The sequence below is a fragment of the Cyrtonyx montezumae genome, unplaced genomic scaffold, assembly GCF_038088225.1.
Source record: "Cyrtonyx montezumae isolate F1298 unplaced genomic scaffold, pur_monq_1.0 scaffold_19, whole genome shotgun sequence".
NCBI classification, from domain to species: Eukaryota; Metazoa; Chordata; class Aves; order Galliformes; family Odontophoridae; genus Cyrtonyx; species Cyrtonyx montezumae.
In genome coordinates this window covers 4,101,497-4,121,454 of record NW_027071925.1, presented here as the reverse complement: position 1 = coordinate 4,121,454, position 19,958 = coordinate 4,101,497, and the positions used below count along the sequence as shown (strand labels likewise).

At 42.5% G+C, this 19,958-nt stretch overlaps 1 protein-coding gene across 1 annotated transcript in view; it reads right to left on the bottom strand.

Moving 5' to 3' along the window:
• Window positions 1-1,490: 1,490 nt before the first annotated feature.
• Window positions 1,491-19,958, bottom strand: part of FASN (fatty acid synthase) — a 32,142-nt gene continuing 13,674 nt past the window's right edge. Inside the window, exons 14-43 of the mRNA XM_065735246.1 lie at window positions 19,681-19,884; window positions 18,893-19,008; window positions 18,272-18,447; window positions 17,478-17,669; window positions 17,127-17,207; window positions 16,847-17,032; window positions 16,350-16,529; window positions 15,922-16,125; window positions 14,370-14,680; window positions 13,834-14,223; window positions 13,157-13,321; window positions 12,799-12,917; window positions 12,543-12,697; window positions 12,020-12,223; window positions 11,371-11,521; window positions 10,684-10,862; window positions 10,328-10,447; window positions 10,066-10,188; window positions 9,175-9,398; window positions 8,683-8,881; window positions 7,521-7,672; window positions 6,978-7,069; window positions 6,676-6,827; window positions 6,191-6,430; window positions 5,232-5,420; window positions 4,496-4,723; window positions 3,816-4,036; window positions 3,154-3,252; window positions 2,789-3,040; window positions 1,491-2,393 (exon numbers count right to left, since the gene is read on the bottom strand). Coding sequence (XP_065591318.1) covers window positions 2,256-2,393; window positions 2,789-3,040; window positions 3,154-3,252; window positions 3,816-4,036; window positions 4,496-4,723; window positions 5,232-5,420; window positions 6,191-6,430; window positions 6,676-6,827; window positions 6,978-7,069; window positions 7,521-7,672; window positions 8,683-8,881; window positions 9,175-9,398; window positions 10,066-10,188; window positions 10,328-10,447; window positions 10,684-10,862; window positions 11,371-11,521; window positions 12,020-12,223; window positions 12,543-12,697; window positions 12,799-12,917; window positions 13,157-13,321; window positions 13,834-14,223; window positions 14,370-14,680; window positions 15,922-16,125; window positions 16,350-16,529; window positions 16,847-17,032; window positions 17,127-17,207; window positions 17,478-17,669; window positions 18,272-18,447; window positions 18,893-19,008; window positions 19,681-19,884 — 5,442 coding nt within the window. The 3' untranslated portion in view covers window positions 1,491-2,255. The remainder of the gene's footprint in view (window positions 2,394-2,788; window positions 3,041-3,153; window positions 3,253-3,815; window positions 4,037-4,495; window positions 4,724-5,231; window positions 5,421-6,190; window positions 6,431-6,675; window positions 6,828-6,977; window positions 7,070-7,520; window positions 7,673-8,682; window positions 8,882-9,174; window positions 9,399-10,065; window positions 10,189-10,327; window positions 10,448-10,683; window positions 10,863-11,370; window positions 11,522-12,019; window positions 12,224-12,542; window positions 12,698-12,798; window positions 12,918-13,156; window positions 13,322-13,833; window positions 14,224-14,369; window positions 14,681-15,921; window positions 16,126-16,349; window positions 16,530-16,846; window positions 17,033-17,126; window positions 17,208-17,477; window positions 17,670-18,271; window positions 18,448-18,892; window positions 19,009-19,680; window positions 19,885-19,958) is intronic.

Sequence of the window (19,958 nt, the reverse complement as noted above, 5' to 3'; positions counted from 1 at the left end):
ACTCCTGACCATCGTCCCTCACAGGTTAATAGCACGTGTTCCCACGGCCTCCTTAGCACTCTCAACGACCTTGAGGTAGATGCTATTAGTCCCATTTTACAGATGGGGAAACTGAGGTGGTAACACGAACCACTTGTACAAATCCACAGCCATGGAGCCATCATCAGAATTTAAGAGTTTCCACTTCAGTCTTTTGGGTACATATGTGATTTGGTCGCATCTCAGGTACCAAAAAGCACGGCAAGGAGAAGCCATGCTCCACGATTATCTCAAGTCTTCCTTCTTAATGGTACTTCTACAGACTCCAAACAGATATCTTAGCAGCAGTCTTGGCTTTATATCAAGAAATGAGAGATTCCAAATGAAACTCGAGGATTAAAAAAAATAGTAATAGTAGAGAATGAGACAAAAAGCCAACCAGTGATCAATTCTGTTTAATTCTACGAAAGCCAAAGAGGAAAAGACACTCTTCAGATTAAAAAAAAAGTAAAAAAAAACAAAACAAAACTTACTCTAGGAAATGCTTTAAGCTGACATTATGTTGTTTGTATTTCAGATTTCACAAAAGAAATACTTTATAAAACTAAAACCAGTTAACCCAGCCACTATCCACAGAGGGGTGTATAAGCAAGAGACACTAGATCAGAACCTGCTGTGAGGAGCTGGTAGCTCTTCTCACTGCAGTGCTCTTGTCCTAACAGGATACTCCACCACTGGGGGATGAATATAGAAAGAACCAGGGTTTACAGAAGTTCTAAGAGGCACTGGAATGCCTCCTGGTTGGTGCTTGGCTGCTATCCAGGTCTCCTCTGTATCATAGGTGTAGCAAGGATTGACTGATTTTGGAAAAGACAGATCCAGCATAGCAAAAGCAAGTTGTTTTTTAATTGAATTTAATGCAAGTTTCCTTTAAAAAGGTACTGTATCTTAAAATCGTGCCATCAAACTGTTTACTTAGCTAACTTACGTGGGATCTCCAATCTCACTGCCAGAGGAAAATGCATACTCAAGGCTTAAAAGCAAGCCATGTGCTAAATAAAATACACTGGGTAGATGCTTCTGTGTTTGCCTGAACTTTGGTTATGGGAGAACAAGGGTAAGAGGATTTGTACCGTTACCAATGGAGAACTCTATTCCCTCTGACATTCCAAATGTCAGGTTAGAGCAAGTGGAGGTGGGAAGGAACAAAGGTGAAGCAATAGCCTTAATGCTTTACTGTGCTTCTGGTAAAGCAAAGCACAGCACCATGCACAGATATAAACTAAGTACGTACATAGGGACAGCTCTGCCTGCTTGCATCAGCCCAAGACAAGACTGCTCAATACAGTGGCATCTGTTGAACCATCCATCCTGTCCTCCACGCCCCTCTCTCCTCAAAAGAGCAGGTGATGGCAAGAACCCTCACTTCCACCCTTCTGAACAAGGCAGGGTGAGGGGGGTCAAGGAAAAACACACACAAAAAAACCAAACACTAATCAAAATAAAGAACCACCACAAAAAACAAGCAACAACAACAAAAAAAACAAACTAAAAAAAAAAGAAAAGAAACAGGCTGTTCCATAGATGCACTTTGGTTTAACAAATGGGCAACCTCCCCTCACAGAATAAACCTATCCCTCCAAAATGGATGTTTCCTTTTCTGATACCCACGATAAATTAAAACCAAGCAAGAAGTCTCTGATTTGACACAATAAATACTTAGAATATATCAAATTAAAAAAATATAGTTACAAAAGCCTCAATGGAATTCTCTTTCTGACCTAACTACAGACAGATTCTTCACAGACAACAGGTATCTCCGAAATCAGCTGCAGCTCCCCTCTCTGCTCACCAGGCTTGCTCAACAAGTGCTATCACTTACCCTTTGGAATACTGTTAAGACAAAACAATATAGAGCACGAGAAGTCTACTCCTAAATTTGTTTTTTCATACTGCCAAAGTTGGAGGAAGCAACCGTCGCTGAGGAACCCTCACAGCAGTGCACAGTGACAGTGTCACAGCACTGCAGTAACAGACAGGGATGGATGCTGGGGAAAAACAAGGCATAGAAAGGGAAAGAGGAGAGAGAACATATGAAAGTTAGGAAAGATGAGAGAGTGAGAGAGGAAAGAAAAGAGACCAGTCAAGTTCAGCTGGACTTCCCAGCTCTGGCAGCAGAGCAGATGAGATGTTCAACAGGAAGAGTTCCTTGGGGTCTGTCATAACTAGGAATGTTATTGGCATTTTCTTCACCATTGACAGTAAGTGAGCAGAAGTTAACCTTCTCGGACACTGACACGTGGCTCTGCCAGTGAGCCATGGATGATCCCAATAATTGATTCAACACCATCTCCCTCCAATAAGGTGCGATGATCCCCTTCAATGACGTGGACCGATACTTTCCCATCGCATACCTGCACAGACAGAACAGAGTACACTCAGTTCAAGCTGATGGCCTGCTCATACTTTACACCATCTTTTACATATGTTTTTGAAAAACAACCAATTTTACTCTAATACATCTTTATAGATCTACTTGGGGAGCAGCAAGAATTAGCTTAAAAAAACCCAAACAGATTATCCAATATGAAGGCTAGATCTTCCCTTGGCCCTGCCTGCTCAGAAAGAAAACACATGGAAACCATCAGCTGATTAGATTCTGGAAACTTAATTCTTGTCAGTGTCATAGCCACAGAACAATTATTTCTTTAGTTTCCCTTTCATTCTTCTTCTCTCCCTAGGAATGCTTTTCTTTTATTCTCCCACCCACTGGGGACCCTCGTCAGCCACCAGCAGGTCTCACACTGACCTCTGAGAGTCTGTAGTCTCCACCCAGACCTTCTTCATACTCATTGTGAGTCTTTGCCCGCATCAGTGTCACGTTCCCATGATACTTGGACTCTGGTATATACTTGTCAGCAGCCTTCAGCTTGTGGTAAAAGGAAGCAGCAGCAAAGCTGAGTGCTTCACGATTTATGTTTTTATGAATCTGAGTTATAAGGTCTGCAGCAGCATTAACACGAGCCTCCAGATCTTCCAAGGGCAGAAGAATCTCCAACAACTGGAAATGTATAAAACCATTTCCCTTTAGTCTGGGAATTAATCAACGTTAAGCAAACAAAAACCACCACCACAACCACACCCCTCCAGTGCAATATAAGAAAGAAGCATTACCTTATTGTATTCGATGCCTGTAAACTGCTGAACAAAGGCACACAATGCTTCTGTCTCCAAAGCAGCCTCATTTCCTTGGGTCAGCTTCGCTCTGTAGCTCTGGAAAAGAAAGAAGTAAAACACTAACAGGTGAGGGATATGCCTCAGCTTGAATGTTAGATAAACACAATTCCAGAATAAAGGACTTTGAACAAGAAGAGGAGGGGAGAAAACAAATAAATGAAAAATAAAAACTGAACCTCAGATAAGATGCCTTGAGGACAGATCAGAAAGCACATCTAGCAATTACTCAAAGCCCAAGATCCTCTAGGAAGCATAATGAAAATGGAAAGGAAGGCTTAAGGAGGGTTTCTCAGAACTCCTACTTTATGATCTTGTCTTGCAGGCTCAAAGATCTTCCAGATAATATTATTAACCATGGCAAGAGCAGAAACTGTGGGCCAGCCCTAGCCAGTTAACGAAGATTACTTCTCACACGCTTCCACCCTTAGGCCATCCCTAAGTGCCCACTATTTACAACTCCATCCCATCTTCCCTGGCAAGAAAAGTCTGAGCTTTTCAGATGGTGTATATCTAGAAAGATAAGCTCACAGTAAGCACCCCATCCTCTCTGATGACAAAGAATGGTCTCCAGATGGAAGACTTTTTTTTTTTTTTTTTACCTGAGTGTATGCTGCCACAAAGGAGTGAGACCCATCAAAGAGGAACAAACTGTTGAGTGCATGGGAAGCATTCTGTTGTGCTTGCAGCTGGGAGCACATTTCAAAGGCTACGCAGGCACCAAAAGAGTATCCAGCAATGCGATAAGGTCCTTCAGGCTGTATCTGCTTCATACAGTCAATATAATAGGATGCCAGGCTCTGTATGCTGTCCAAGGGAGCAGCTAGAACGTGAAAACAAATGAAGTCAGGTGAAACAGACATCAGCAGCAACAACTGCATTCTCAAGAGCTCAAAAACAACTTTATCAGAAACATTCACGTTGCTTTAGAAGTAAGTTTCTAAATTATTGAGAGCAACTTTTATTTTAGACGAGTACTAGCACTGCTTCCAGTTTCCAAAGAGGGCCATGCACTGTTTCTCTGCCAAATGCTCACCTGCTGCAAGTTACTCAGTGCAACATCCCATTGTTTTATCTTCCCATACCTAAGTTCTTAAGTCTAACCTAACACTTCTCACTATCCGGGGTCATTTGCCACAACACTATGGATTGTAGGCACTGATGCTGGATCCTCTGTATTTAAGAGTCTAGAAACAAAATCCCCTCTATAAAGTAACTGAAGTTTAAACTGAAGTTTAGACTGTTAGATCTACTAATTCAAGACGCTGAAGAACTGAGATACCTTTTGTGCACTGGAGTCCATAGCAGGGCATGTGAAGTTTGGAGGCAAGAGTGTAGAAGACTGCAATGGATCCCTCAATGGGGTGAACAAGGAAAAGAGGGCGTTCTGTGCTCTGAACATCATTGAGACGAGTAATCGTTGGTCCTTCTGGATTTACCAGCAAGTTGTTCAAGTCCAGTTTTGGAGGCTCACCTGGGCCCGTCTTCAACACTTGGGATGGCTTCAGCTCTTCAAAGAGAAACACAGCAGACAAACTCAGTTAGATAATGGGATCTGTGTCTTGATCATGTAGCCACAGCCCTAAAAGAGGTGCTGAAGACTGCTCTGGATTAGCCCACTGACTTACTAAATCAAGGCACTGTCAGGCTGTGGCAACTGTATATGCTTTTAGCTCACAGTAAACATGACATTATGGCCTTTATTCCACAGACAAATACAAGGCCTCAAATCACATCCTGCACACAGCTATCTAAGAATACTCATGTAGGCAGATGCTATCTAGGCAGCACAACAGCTTTCACAGCCTTTCTTATACTCCTTCCCTGGAACTGATGGGCCTAAACTTAACAGCAGTGCATTTCAGCAAAATGTCTGTCGTATAAAAGCCTTTCAGCTATAATCAGATATTGTTTCACCATTTGATAAATCTTTTGTCACCAGAGATGAAAGCAGTGAGTTCACAGCTCAGTTGTTCAGACTCAGCTGACTCATAACAACCCTAATCCAGACACTATACCCTCTGCTGTCCCAGGCTTGGAGGAAAGTTCACGCAGTTTGTTGATTGTAAGGAGACGGATTTCTCTCATGGTCATAACGATGTCATAGTCCCTCTCCAGTGTCTGGCGCACCTCCACACCCATCAAGGAATCCAGGCCCAAGTCTGCTAAGGAGCTGTCAGCATTCAGACTGCTCACATCACGAACACCTGAGAAAAAAACAGCACACAAAAGACTTCTCATATCAGCTCTAGATCTCTTTATAGCAATCCTCTCAGTTTTTCTTCCTTAAACAGATAAGCCACAGCTACAGAGCAGAGTGTACTATTCAAGATCAACTAATGCATTCAAAAATCACCTCTTCTACAACCCACATCTGATTTCATATTTAGGTAGCGTGTTAAATGTACACAGCTTTATGACAGGCAATGCATCCAGCCACAGCTACGCAGCTGTGAACATGGCACTTCAGCTCTAGACAGGAGTTCAGAACAACCAAGCAGAGAAATATCACCTATGGAGGCCATAACTTAAGCCACAGCCCTAGATCTAACAAGGTCTATTATTCTAGGCTAAAGCAGCTTCCTTGCCTAGACCTCTTCTCAAGCTACCACCCAGCACTCTGAGAGAGGACAAATGTCACTGGATGCTGCCCAGTCCTCTCCTACCTGGCAGTATGGCATAATGAGGGAAACAAGTTTTTGGTGACTATTGGACACGCAATATGGGAACAGATGAACCTCCAGTCAGAACCTATCACACAGTTCTTGGGTTCTCATGCAAACTGCCATGGAAATAATCATACCAGCAATATCTCCAGGGCTGCTAACACAAAGGATGCTTCTAGAAACAATCAGAGGCTGAGGTACTCTCTTTGCTTTCCTCCTAATGGAGGTTGAAAACACTACTCCCCTCAGAGCACACCAGAGCAAGACACCTTCTAAAAATGAGCAATGTAATTACTAGACTTGACATTTACCAAGGATATGAGCAACAGCTTCTACAAGATCCCGTTGACTTCCTCCTTCACTTTTCACAGAGACCTTCTCTGCTAGGACAAAACTGGACATGACAGGATGAGGCTGATTCAGGAAGGTATCAAGCACCTCCAGGCACGAGCTGATTTGCTGGAGAACGGTTCCCCCAATCACAACCTCTTTGTTTCCCATGGCCTTCAGGATGCCCACATCACCAATGGCTCCCCACTGGATTGCCAGGCCTAGAGGAGAAATCAAAAAGAAGGCAACTAATTTAAGCACGTAGCAGCAACAAAAGGGGAGTTAAAAACAGCTAAGCAAAAGTCTGCATTTCTCTTGTACTATTAAATAATCAATATTCATGCATATCTGAATGACTCAGGTTAACAGCTGTGATAACAAACAGGCTTCACCACTCCAGACACAGATTCCACTCTGAATGTCTGGTAGGATAGATTTTTCTGTGTAATTAACAAAGTCACCTTACCTGGGAGCCCATCGTGATGCCGCTGCTCACAGATACGCTCCATGGCAGAATTAGCAAAGCCATAATTACTTTGCCCAGCATTTCCTCTTCCACAGCTTACAGAGGAGAATACAACAAAATAGTCCAGGTCTGGGCACTTCTTACGAGTCACCCTTGGAATAGAATGGGGACAGAGAAACCCATCAGAAAAACTGGAAACCATGTGTTCCTATGGAAAGCTAATGCAAGACTAAAATAACCAAGTCTGGTCAGCTCAGTGACCATAAACACACGTCATATTTGTCCCTTCTACAGATACCTACCAGTCCAAATGAAGGGTGCCTGAATACTTGGGCTTGTTGACCTCCCAGAATAATTCTGGGGTCTGATTTTCAATCATGGCATCTTTAAGGACCTATTAGATGAGTTTAAAAAAAAATAAATAGTATCAGTATCTTAGTTTCTGTTTAAATTTACCACAGATACAAGAGGATATTGCTGAAAAATTAGAAAAACAAGTTGTTTAGTACAGACATATCCTGGATGTCATGAGATAGAAGTAGGCCAACGTATCTATTGTTAAGTTTGTTCTTTTCAGCACTGCCACAGTTTTCAACTGGTAAACTTTATACAGGATTCTTCTTGCCCCTAGAGGTCACGGGTAGCATTTACTTTAACCCAGAACTGAAGTGGCCACATACTGTTGCTTCCCAGTTTAAGAAGCCAGACCCAAAAGCCTTCAGTCATTACCTCAGGCCAAAGCAGGAGACTCTTTGAAACAGAAAATCTAAAACCAAATGAGAGTGGCAAAAGGCACTTCAGTGCCTGCTGTCTCTTGCAAGCTTCTAAGCCTTACTGGCACTTACCACAGCCAAATTAAAGATGCCCCCAACTGGTCCGAGTTGCAAAGCTTCTTCTATCAAAAGCTGTGTTCCTTCTAGTGTTCCAACATCACTGGTAGATACCAACACCTGGATTCCCAGCGCCTTCCATTCTCTAACACACTTAGCCTGGTAGCCTTAACAAACAAACATCATCATCTGGGATGAAGCATTCAAACCATCTGGCATTTATTCATCTGCTTCCTGCAGTAGTCAGAAAGACTAGACAGGGACTGAATAGCTAAATAATTCTCAGTTCAGCTACAAGAGGAAAAATCAGACAAAACCTGAAAGGTACATAGAAATCATTTGAGTTTCAGGGTATCCTAAAGAGATTGTAAAGAGGACAAGAGATTCAGGAGAACAGGGTGGAAGAGCACACGAGTGTAGTGAACTTAAGAATTCATATATTGAGACAGCAAAAAGCAGCAAGATTAGAGCAAGACAACAGGCAACAGAGAGAACAGAACTTGAGAAGTATAGAAGGATTAGAACTGTGCTTGCAGAACTGGTGAAATTGTGAACTGTCTAAAAGAACTAAGAAACCTGTGAAGACAAGTTTTTGTTATGGCTGAATTGCAGGGAGGGAGCGTTGACGATCACTGCTGCTAACAAATCTCAGTACTGAGACTGCAATTAGCCACACAAAACTCAGCAAAAAAGCTTCTTGTGTTATTAGATATCAATTATAGCTTTTTAGATGAGCTATCTGAAAGAGCAAAAGTGAGCGACCACACTCAACTTGAGGGACAGAGCAGTTTTAGCAAGTCATTGTCATTGGGCACAGCAGTGATGCAGCTGGATACAGACTTCAGAGTGAATAAAACTAAAAATTTAAGACTGCAGAAAAACATCCTGGGCAAGGGAAAAAAGGGCAAACATGGTTTTATAGATTTGGGATGCATAAAAAAAGGAAGAAAGAAGTAGACAGAAAAAAGAGGCAGATTTAAGAGATACTTCATCCTTGAGAATAAAATGAATCACAGCTTGGCTTGTTTGAAGTGAGAGAGTATCTATACACATGAGAGGAAGGAAAAGAGTTAAAGACATTCTTAATTGCTGATAGGACACTTAAAAATTGAGAGAAACAACAAACTGAGGTCAGCTGAAAGAAAAACATTCTTCAGCCTCTGTGGTTTTTGCTTACCAGTACGTATGCCAGAACGAGATGTTAGTATAAGCTTCCGTGCTCCTCTCTCAATTAGCCACTGTGCCAACTCAAGCCCAAATCCTCCTAGGCCCCCTGTGATGATGTAAGACTTTGCAGGTGGGCAGGAAGTTCGGGAGATGGCAGAGAGTTTTACTGGTTCAGACCTTAAAGGATATTGCTTCTCTTCTTCTTGGATCTTCCATAAGGAAACAAACAAACAACACCAAAAAGCACATTAAAATTGGATGCACGAACACATTTTCTCTTTCCACATACACTTATGCACTTTCGGTCACTGGGGGAAATCAAACTTGTGGATTCAGAGTGATAGACCTGACAATGTTATACATGCCACAGTGTCAGTAGCAAAAGCCATAACCCCATGCTGTTTTAGCTACACAACTTCAAGTTGAACTGGATCAAAACATCCAACACAGTCACCTGAAGACAGTAACAGGCATTAGAGAATGAACATCATTATCTTGTTACCTTGATCATAACTTTGCCAATATGTTTTCCTTGTGCCATAAACCTGAAGGCAGCTTCTACCTCTTCTTTACTGAAGACCGTGGTTTTCAGGGGCTTTACCACACCATCTTTTATGCCTTTGGTCAGCAACTCTGATACTACCTCCCACTCTTGGTTTCCCTCCTCAAAGATTGAATCCAGCAGGATCCCATGAAACGCCACATTCTTGAGGAAAAGAGCCATACCTGAAACAAGTAACTTGATTACCATCTGGTGCTGCTGCCATTTCACAGCAGAATCCATCTTTTTTAGAGATACTTGTGTGTCGGTCAAAAGTATAAAACTGAGGAGCAAAGCAGTTACTACTTGCTAGAATTCTGTGTCTTTAAAAATCTCACTCTTGCATATACTCTCTACAGGCTGTATTAATTAGGCTGTTCTCTTATGAGTAGACCAATTTAACTGAATCTCCACCTACAATAATTCCATCAACAGGACAAGTTATAACATGGTCAATTTGATATAAAAAGGATATTTTGTAATACAGTGACAGCTGAGTCAAAGGTCACAGAGAAGCCAGAAGCCCATGTACATCCTGTATTTCTGCACAAACTCTAGCATCAGTAAAAGTCTTCTGCGGAGAAGACTTTTTTTCTTTTTAATTTAGTTTCAATAAAAAGGGAGATTGTCATATTTGGTACAAACAATCACTTCACAAATTGTCAGTGATAAAAGTGAAACGATTTTGCTGCGACGCATTTAACACACTGCTTTTACACAGCAAATGTTCCACCTCTAATTTTTCTCTATTTGAAGATTAGTCTGTGTTATGGTAGTTAACTATTATTGATAGGCTGTGCTTCCCTGTTTGCTTAAACATAAGGAGACTTATTTCCTGAAGCCCCATCTTACCAAGCTGACTGTTGTTTGATAGATCAAATTTGCCTATTTCCAAGAAGCGCCCGTGTTGAGCAAGACAACGCAAACTGGCTTGGAGCTTCTCTTCTGCCAAGGAATTCAACACAAGGTTGACACCTGTAATGAAAAGAAACTAGTAAGAAACTCACTCTTTTAAGAGCCTTATTCTCTATCAACCTCTTTTGTCTTCAGGTATTGCAACTGCACATCATGGCATAGCCAAGCAACAGGGAAATATATTCCTCCAACTACTAACCTTTTCCATTGGTAACTCGCAGGACATGTTGCTCAAAGTTCGTATTTCGGGAGCTGGCAAAGCTATTAGCATCCAACTGTGGGAACCTTGCTTGGAGATACTCACGTTTCTCAGCAGAGCCTGGATGAGGAAGGCATAAAATGACTGAATGATGGCAGTACTCTCATGTTAATTCTTTAGTGATAAAGAAAACAGGGAAAGATGTGGAGTCTGAGCAGCCACTGAGCACTTTCTTCAAAGGTTTCAAGCTCTCAGTGTGTCAAACCTTAGGACAAAAGCTGTTCATGTACAGAATACAGCAGTGACCAGAAGTAGATGGAAGTCTTACAACTGTAGATCGGATCCTCAGTACTCACCTACAGTAGCAAAAACACGGCAGCCCATGCTCAGGGCAATGGCAATGGCTGCTTGGCCCACACCTCCTGAACCAGAGTGAATAAGGACACTCTCCCCCTTCTTCATACCACCTCGAACCACCAAAGCATAATAAGCAGTGGCATAAACCACAGGCACTGAAGCTGCTTCTTCCAGAGTCCTAAAAAAAAAAAGCAAAGGAGAGAATAGCTCTTCAGCCTTGGAAAACCTAACATTCTCTTGATGAAGTTTGCTTTTCAGACATGGGAAGGGTTAATCTGCAAAGATGAACCAAAAGGTAAAAACAGTTCTCAGTCATAGAGCTGACTGCCACAGTGGCTACACACTGCTAAGGGCTTCTTCTGCAGGAAGAAATATTTTACCTGCTCACAGTAACTTAACCAACACCAAAATTCTTGGCTTATGCAGAAACAGAAAGAGCCAAAAGCACAAGAAGGAGATGAAAAAAAAACAATGCAAAGCATTGCACAGAACAGCACAAAAAGCAGTTCTGCAGTCAGATGATTGAGCCAAATCTCACAGCTGCTCACAAGACCATAGCTCTTAATTTCCCAGAGTGAAGTCTACCCATTGTGCAGTCCTCAGGCCAGATCAAGGTTGCCATCAGCCTCAGGCAGCAAGGCAAAGCTTATCCACATACATAAAACAGAAAATAGAAGCTGACCTACCAGTTTTCAGGCACTTCCCATAGAAACCTCTTGTCACAGTCCACCACTGTTGCCAGCCCTTTTGCTGGCAGCAATCCCATCACTCTCCTTCCAGCCAGGTCCCGTCCTGAGAACTCCATGCCCAGCATGCACTGCTGCAACGTCCAGTTACCTACAAGAAGGTAAATGTCTTTTATAAGGGAAAACCTCTCTTTTAAAATCCCTTAGTTAAGAATTTCCTAAATAATATCCTTTGAAATCTAGAACCCTAGAGAGAGCAAAACATGTTAGGATTTGTCTATTACGTACACAGATCTATCATTATCCACCATAATTACTTTCTCATTAAGAGCTGCAGAAAAGGACTAAATCTCTTCCTCTCCACCCTTGACAACACTGCTTTAGTTTCCAGCTTTCATCTGAGAAATTGCAACGGGGTTAATAGCATCTCCTCCCAGCAAATGTTCACTGATTCTGCCATGTGAGAAATGGGGTCATAAGTGGAAGTAGAACTTGCAAGTCTTTGGTGCAAGTCCTGAAGTAAGGCTATGTATTTCCTTTTCTACACTGCACTTTCATGCTAAACAAAACCTGACATGTACTTTAGGCAGTGCATAATTAGAATTACTGAAGTTACATGAATGAATTCTTCAGTGTAATTTTAACCCACCAGGGATAGCATCTGGAGAAAGCTTTCCTGTGGCCAGCATAATGTCCCGGAAATTGAGAGATGCATAGTAGACTTTGCAGAGCTGAACATTTGGATTAGTTGTTTGGAAATGTCGAAGTGGGGAAACAATCCAACGAAGGGATGAGAGATCTCCACGAGTCAACACATTTATATAGGCATATTCTGTCAGCTCCTGAGGCTGAGCTGCAGAAGGAAAAACAGAAGAACTTCATACACGTTGACGGAGGCATGCATTTTCCAGACTGAATAAACTCCTCATGTAACTGCTAACTTCCCCTTTGTTTGCTCTCCACAAATCCCATTCTCACCCTGCAATTCTATCCATACCCCTAAGTACCTTAGTCCTCCTCCCAGCACCCAAGCACATCACTGTTCAGTCTGAGCTGAAACAGAAGAGTTTGAAGGTACCCATTTATTAATGAAAGTCTAAAAACAATAGCTACTTATATTCTATCCAAAGTCTGTTCCCCTAGGCACTGCAAGTGATCCTCAAAGAAGGTACCTTGCTGCAATGGGAGGTGTCTGAAAGAACCCCACTTTCCATCACGATACACATTCATCACCAGATCTCTCTGAATAATCTTCTGCATCTCCAGGGAAGAAAGACTGGTGGGTGGGACAACTGATGAAGGGCTCAAGTTGGAAACGAACACACACCTAGAGGCCAAGAAATGACATTTTTGTTTTGCTGCAAGTCTGAAAAGAATCTAACAAAAACAGCTCATCTACAGGTGTGACTCATGGGCATACTTCCATACCTGATCCTGTGGCCCTCTGCTTCCAGGCGAAGGCAGTTCACCATCCCTAAAATTCCCGAGTTCCCACAATTGGTGGCAGTCAACCACACAGGCTGCTGTGATGACTCAGCCAAGATCTCCTACAGGACAAATTCCAGATTGTTTTACATGGAACCACAGAAAAGAAATATCCCTTGTGTCCTCAAGGCAGAGCTGAAGAAGTTGTATTTCAGGAAAAAGCAATTGAACAAACACAAACACACTTTCTTCCCCTCCTTCCCCCCCCCCTTCTCTCCCCTCGTAACACTGCTAAATTAAATCTCATTAAGAAAGTGTAAAGATTTGGAAAGCCAAATATTCTAAACGTGGGAAATCTCACCTTTAAGGAGTCAACCCACTTATAATGAGTGTCATCAACTGGCAGAAAAATGGGTGTTTTGGCAGGGGACTGCCGTCGACACAGAAAAATAACTGAGCCAAAGAAAGATCTCTTCATTGCAACCAGATTCAGTGAGGCTTTGCTGAACAACTCCTCCCACTGTGCCTGTCAAATCAAGTACAAACACAGTTAACAGGAAAGTAAAGAACAAAAAAATCAATTAAAACCACAAGACACCACTTGTACTCCATGCTGAGCCTCCCCAAAAACCACTCCACCAGAAGCAACAGGCCATTAACACCATTTTCTTGCTCTTGCTGACATCCTGGCATCAGTTTTGTACTGCCTCAGTACAAATCTGTATTCCATTAGTATTAGAGTATTCTATTTCATGTCTAGACTATTCCTCCTACCTTAAAATCCCCTCAGAATGCAGTAGTACAAGCATCTCAAAGCTCTGGCTAGGATACTAGTCTTACCAAACAACCAGATATGCAAAAAACAGAGTAGTAACCATACTGTCAAATCCCACACAGGATTTGAATGTGTTCCTTTTATACACTCCAACAGAGAGCCTCAGCATAAAGCAACATATTAATATTTATCACAACAGAGTATGCAAGTGGTAGACTCCAGACTAACCACTGAGAAAGTATTTGAGCTTCCAGGACGCTTACCTGAGACAGAAAGCTGTGCTTCTGCTGTAGGTCTGGACTTGTAAGGAAGCTGACAATTTCCCCAAGAGTTTCCTCTTTAAGAAGAGTGTGCAGCAAAACAAATCCTCCTTCTTTCACTGCAGCCGCTAAGTTAGAGATAATTTCAGTTGCATTCCCTAGAACACTTGTTGAACAGTTGCATACTGCCAGGTCAGCATTGGTCAGATTTCCAGAGGGAAGGCTAGAGGGATCCCACTGGCTGAAGGAGATTCCAGCATCGTGTAGCTCTGCTTCATTAGCTGAAAGACTTTCGGGGGTGCAGTCAGTGGCAATGTATTCCAGCTGCAACAGAGGCTGAGTATTCAGAATACTTTGGACTCGAGAGAACAGACGTCCACTTCCTGCCAGAGCCTATGAGAAGACAAAAGACAGGGAGAGAAGGAAATCAAGATAAAGAATAGACAGCATTCAGAACTATAATAGGAACAGTAGAAGTAACAGGCTACTGGGAAGCCTGAAAACATCAGCTGCAGTCCCATCCCAGGCTTCCAGCTAACCTCCACTATCTTCATCCTGTGACTGGTCGTGTTCTCCTTTGCAACATCCAGGCAAGTCTTCAGTTCTGAAGAATCCAGCAAGCCATTGAGAAGGGGATCATCCCGGAGGTGCATTTTCTCTTGAGTCACAATCTGCTCCAGCTCAGAATGAAGGTTCCCGTTCAGTTCCAGACGGCAGATTTCAGTAAGGATATGCTGAAGGCCCTTCTGTGTGGGTGAGGACCCTGCAGCAGCCCCTTTGGTCTCCAGGCCGTGGATGACTAGTTTCACACCATGCAATGCCATCTTAGCTTGTAACTTCTGGATCAGGCCTATAGAACAGAATAAAGTAAGAAAGGAGGAGTCACATTTTCAGAAGATTCTTTCCCTCTTTCCAAGGAGGGAGTCCCCTTCTGCTTTTGCTATACCAGCTGAAGTCACAGCACCTTGTATCATCAGCCTAATCACAAAGAAGGCACAGTGCATGCTTCTGTACCTGCTTGTAACCACAGATCACACAGAAGCTGCAGCCCCCAAGACAAGCAGGCTAATGCCAAGGCAATCTAAACCACCAAAAGTACACAAGGAAAGGCTTCAACTAGAAGAAGGCAACTAACAGAAAGCCTCTGATGGATGAGAGCTTAAGGTGGTTGTGGAGGAAAATAAGAAGCTTCCACAGATACCAAGGTTAGAAGGTGACTTCTTTATAAAGAAATAAACAGTTCATCTTGAATGAGATCAGCAACAGTATTAAAAAGAAAATAAGAACTCTGAGGACAGTATTGGAACATTTAGAAAAAGAAAAAAATCTTTTGCCGAGACAAAGGAGAAGCATAAAGTCACTTCACCAGAACAGAACACTAAAGTACTGTCTCTAGATGTAGCAAAATCCCCAATGCCCTCTCCCCTCCCAACCCAAAGAAAAGAAGCTCATAGTCAATCTTTCCTCCCCTCTGACAAAGAGGCACTTAAGAAGATGAGTTGGGCACAGCAGATGTCTCCCCATCCAAAGAGCACTGTTCTATACTACTACTGGTTTCAGAACAGACTACGACTCCTTGATTCTGTTCTTACAGCAAGCACAAACTTTCTTAAGCATGTCTCATCTAAAACACTTCTCCTTGGATATACTCTCGTGCTTGCAGTTAAATGGGAACAGACACGTCACCTGACGCATCCATGCAGTCAACAGGGGAAAAAAACCACCAACAACAAAAGAAAACCAAAAACTTGAGGAAATAAGCTCTCTTAACTCTTGAAGTAAGACTGGATTCCTCCATAAAGACACTGATTTCTGTCTCTCTTTTTATAGGGAGGGTTCTGCCATCTGACACATGGAGTGTTACAGAAGGATGAATGCCCATGTGCATCAGCTTTACTCCTGCTCACATTCTAGATGTACCTCAGGCAGAAGCAGCTTCTAGTTTCTAGCAAGCATACAGACATAGGACTCTTGCTGAAGTCTTGTACAGAGTTTAAGTGCTCTAAGGACTGAACTAGTACAAAGAGATCCTTTCAAATCTGGCAGGCTGGAAGATTCCCCTAACGTGAAAACAAACCAACATCACCCTACCTTTGCAGTGCTGCAGGTAGGCATGAAGCTGGGCACTGGAAGACAAACAGTCACTCTCAATATATGGAACAAAGGAGAATTTTTCCAGAGTGGGAGAGATTCGCTCCTGTTGTCGCCGTGGTGCCACAGAGGCATGAAGTCCATTGATCTGAACACCTCCTGCTTTGAGGCTATCGAGACAGCGGTCAACAGCAACATCAAAAGCTGAAAGACAGGAAATAAATGTAAGTTTGCATCAAATATTCTAAGGACTTTATTCAATATTACCATATGAACAGTGGGTGCTATGTCAGACTGTCACAGAGGGACCTGTAGAATAGGTTGAAGAGTGAGAGAGGCCTCTAGGACCCATCCTACTTATTAGGATTCAAACATTGAAACACAGCAAGTGAAGCAACGGGTCAAAGTCCAAGCACAGAAGACGTTACCTTCTATGTTGTCCTGGTACTGGAGCACCTGCTCTTGGTGAAGCACAGGGTCAATATACACTGAGCGAATCCTGGTGGGCAAACGCAGACTGCGCCCGGTCTCAGCCAAGACTATCATGTGTAGCAGGGTGTCAAGAAAGGTTACCCAGTTTCCATTCCACAGAATTTTCCCTGCACTTCCTGCAGAAAAAAAACAGAGGGGAAGCATGACTGTGATCTTGTCATTCATTAGATATGGGAAGCTATTCCTTAACTACAATCTGCTGTATGCACCCAGCTTCCCCTGTAAACTCCAATAATCAGTTCTACGTTGGAAATAAATGTTTGACATTATGTTTGGAAAGTTGTTAATTGCTCTCCATCTTCACACTAAAAATATAATTACTCCATGAAGCATAGCTAGGTGACGATTAATACAAACTGAATAAAAAAAGATCAAATATTCCCCATTACACAGTAACCATGTTCAATCTTTCTTTTACAGAAAGTAAATTCACCTTCACTGTTGCATTCCAGGACACCCTGAAAAGTTGGTCCATAGTTGTATCCACGAAGATGCAGTTCTTGGTAAATATCTTCCATCAAGAGGCCAGACTTTGCAGTCGTGTTTACTTGAGTCTGAAAGTCAGCTAGCTGGTTATGGAAATTCTTCAGAGCATCATTTTCTAGGACGGAGATCTTCCCTGATGGGCACAGTGGCAAGAATAAGAATCATCAATGCCCATACATAACAGATCTGAGTAGTCCAGGGCACAAACACACCTCTCTTTTACTTACCGCTCACAGCTAAATTCCCATTCCCTGACACTTCAAAGCTGTGAGAAGCAGGCATGATCCGTACTTCCAGCTGTGTTGATCCTGCAAGAAACATTGAGGAAGACAGCACTGTGAGGTCATTCACTTCCTCCATCCTCCACACCACTTCCAGATTCATTCCACCCAACAAGGAATAGAGATGGCCACAAGACGTGCTACTTGTCTAGACAAAGAAGTGAATTCATACAGTCATGCTGCACTCTTCCTTTCATTTCTTCCCCCACATTCTTCTTCACTTTCTCTTTTCATTTTTGCATTTCCTTCCATTCTTTTCATTATAGTTTTGCAGTTGCGTCAGCATCTGTCACTTACCCTTTTTGGGAAGGATAGTTGCCTGATGGATGGTAACTTCTTCAAACATAACAGCTGTTTGCTCCATGACCATGCCAAGAGACCGTGCCAGAGTTCTCCAGGCCAACACCAAGTATCCAGTTGCTGGGTACAGGACTCTACCATCAATGCAGTGACCAACCAAGTAATGATCAGGAGAGTCAGGACTCACATCTGAGATAGGAAAAAAAAAAAAGTGTAAAACCTACAAAAAAAAAAATAAAATCTTGCAAATGAGATCATTCGCTCTCAAGGGATTCTCGTGGTCTCCCCAACAATCCTGCTTGACAACATGAAGTTCTTGAAACTGTTGTCAGTTCAAAACAGGACAATTTCCTTCTCTGTTCATATTCATTTAACTCATTCCAGGAACGTATCTAGTCTTCTTGAAATTAAATTTAAATAAATAAATAAATAATACATTAAGCTTCAGCATATGGCTTCAAGGGTACTGAGTATCCCTGAAGTATCCTTCTCCTATTTTTATAAATATCACTGAATCATTAAGGTTGGAAAAGAGCTCAAAGATCATCAAAGCAAACTGTCACCACCACCATGATCGTAAATTGATGTCCTTAAGTGCTATGTTTCCTGAATCCCTCCAGGGACAGTGACTCCACCAACACCCTGAGCAGTCTGTTTCAAGGCATTACCACTCTTTCTGCAAGTATTTTTTTCCTAATACTCAACCTGAACCTCTTCTGGTTCAACTTGAGGCCACTACCTCTTTTCCTAACAGAAGTAAAGCAGGGAAACAACAACAACTACAAACATACCAATATTGTAGACTGAAGCAGATGCAGAGCCTTTGGAACCCGAGGGAAAGTCTTCAGCTTTTGGAACATCCCAGTCCTGGCTGTGGTCCCATTTGATATATGGAGAAATAAGAGGTGTTCCCACAGGGACAGGGTATTCCACAGGAGGGAACAAGTTATTTCCATGAACATTTATCCTAGGAAGACAAAAAGGATTAAGACAACTGAAGAGGGGAGGAAGGATTTAGAAAAGTTTGATCGTGTTACTTAAAGGTCAGACAGTACTCATTCTTGGGCTCCCCATCTGAGACATCCCCAAGAGTGCCACAAGCATTTACTGCAGCCAAATCTGTAATTCTAGCAGTCTATGAGATGCAAAGTTTATTTCTAAGAGTCAGTTCCAGGTTTCCAGGCCTTAGGAATGGGACTTCTCTTTGAAAGGGACCTTCCCAGCCCAAACAGTCTCTAACCCAAGGCAACGTTTCCTAAGTGAGCATATAAAATATGTTAAGTGTAGGTGTAAAACCAGTTCTTTTCCCCAAGTTTGTTGAAGGAATATTTCAATACTTGTTAGGACACACGTGCTAAAGAGGCTTGAATTCTCTGATACCCCCTCACCCTTGCTCCCTTAGCCTCCCTTACCCAGTTAAATGAATCTTTCCAGCCTGCGTTAGGAAGAACTCCAGGTTATTTTTGTGGTCCTTCTTCATCAAAGGTAGAATAGTGCAAGTTGGCTTCAAAGTTCTCCTCAAGATAGCCTGATGAAGAATTGTTCAGAAGTCACCAGTAGAAGGCATTACTATTTTGTCTCTGATTTCCCCCCTCACCCTCTCCTCCACTAAAGAGAAACTGCTTTCTTACACCGCTTCTGCTCTAGGAGTTCTGTGACAGGTGCTGGAGCCTGCACATTTTAACTGGGAAGAAGCAGCACAGCATAAAACCCTTCCAGCCACCCAAGAACCTGCATGTCTTCCAAGTAGTCACTTAGCAGAATTTCATGAATATTTCATACAAGTCTCTCTTTCCCAAGCAAATTGCCTCTTGGATTCCACAGAGAAGGCCTGTTAGTCTTGATTTTTTCCCCTCTGCCCTGCTTTTTGCACATGCTTACTTAATTCAGTCCAAACAGTTATGCATTTCCCATGCTGCACTGTTTGGAGAGCTAACCATCAGCTACCTAGAATGCACGACAATGAAAGATGGCCACAAACTGAGTGCATGGATGGGGAAGTGAGAGTGTGTTGGGATCCGTTAAACAAAAACCCCTAAAATTGGGAAAGACTTCAGGTACTGGAGGAAGAATATTCTCAGAACTGGAAAAACAACCAACCACGAAACCAAAGCAAAACAGTATTCCCCAATTCTTCTACCTCCCATCTCCCTCCTAGCAGTAGGATATGGTACTACACTGACATAATCAAATACAATACCTGTAGAAGGGCATGTGGAGCAATCTCCACTACAACAGCATTCTCTGGAATATGCTTCAGGCCATCATGGAACAGCACAGGGTTCACTAGGTTGTTCACATGATACTCTGCAGAGGAATTCCTAGCAAGATCACTCTGCCACTGAGATTCAGGGATAGATGTACTGATCCACCGTGCTGAACGAGGTTTAGGGTGTGGAATGACCTGCAGACAGGCAAGGAAGAGAGACAAGAGGAAGAGTTACACATCACAGGTCAACAGTAAGACAGGCAAAAGCA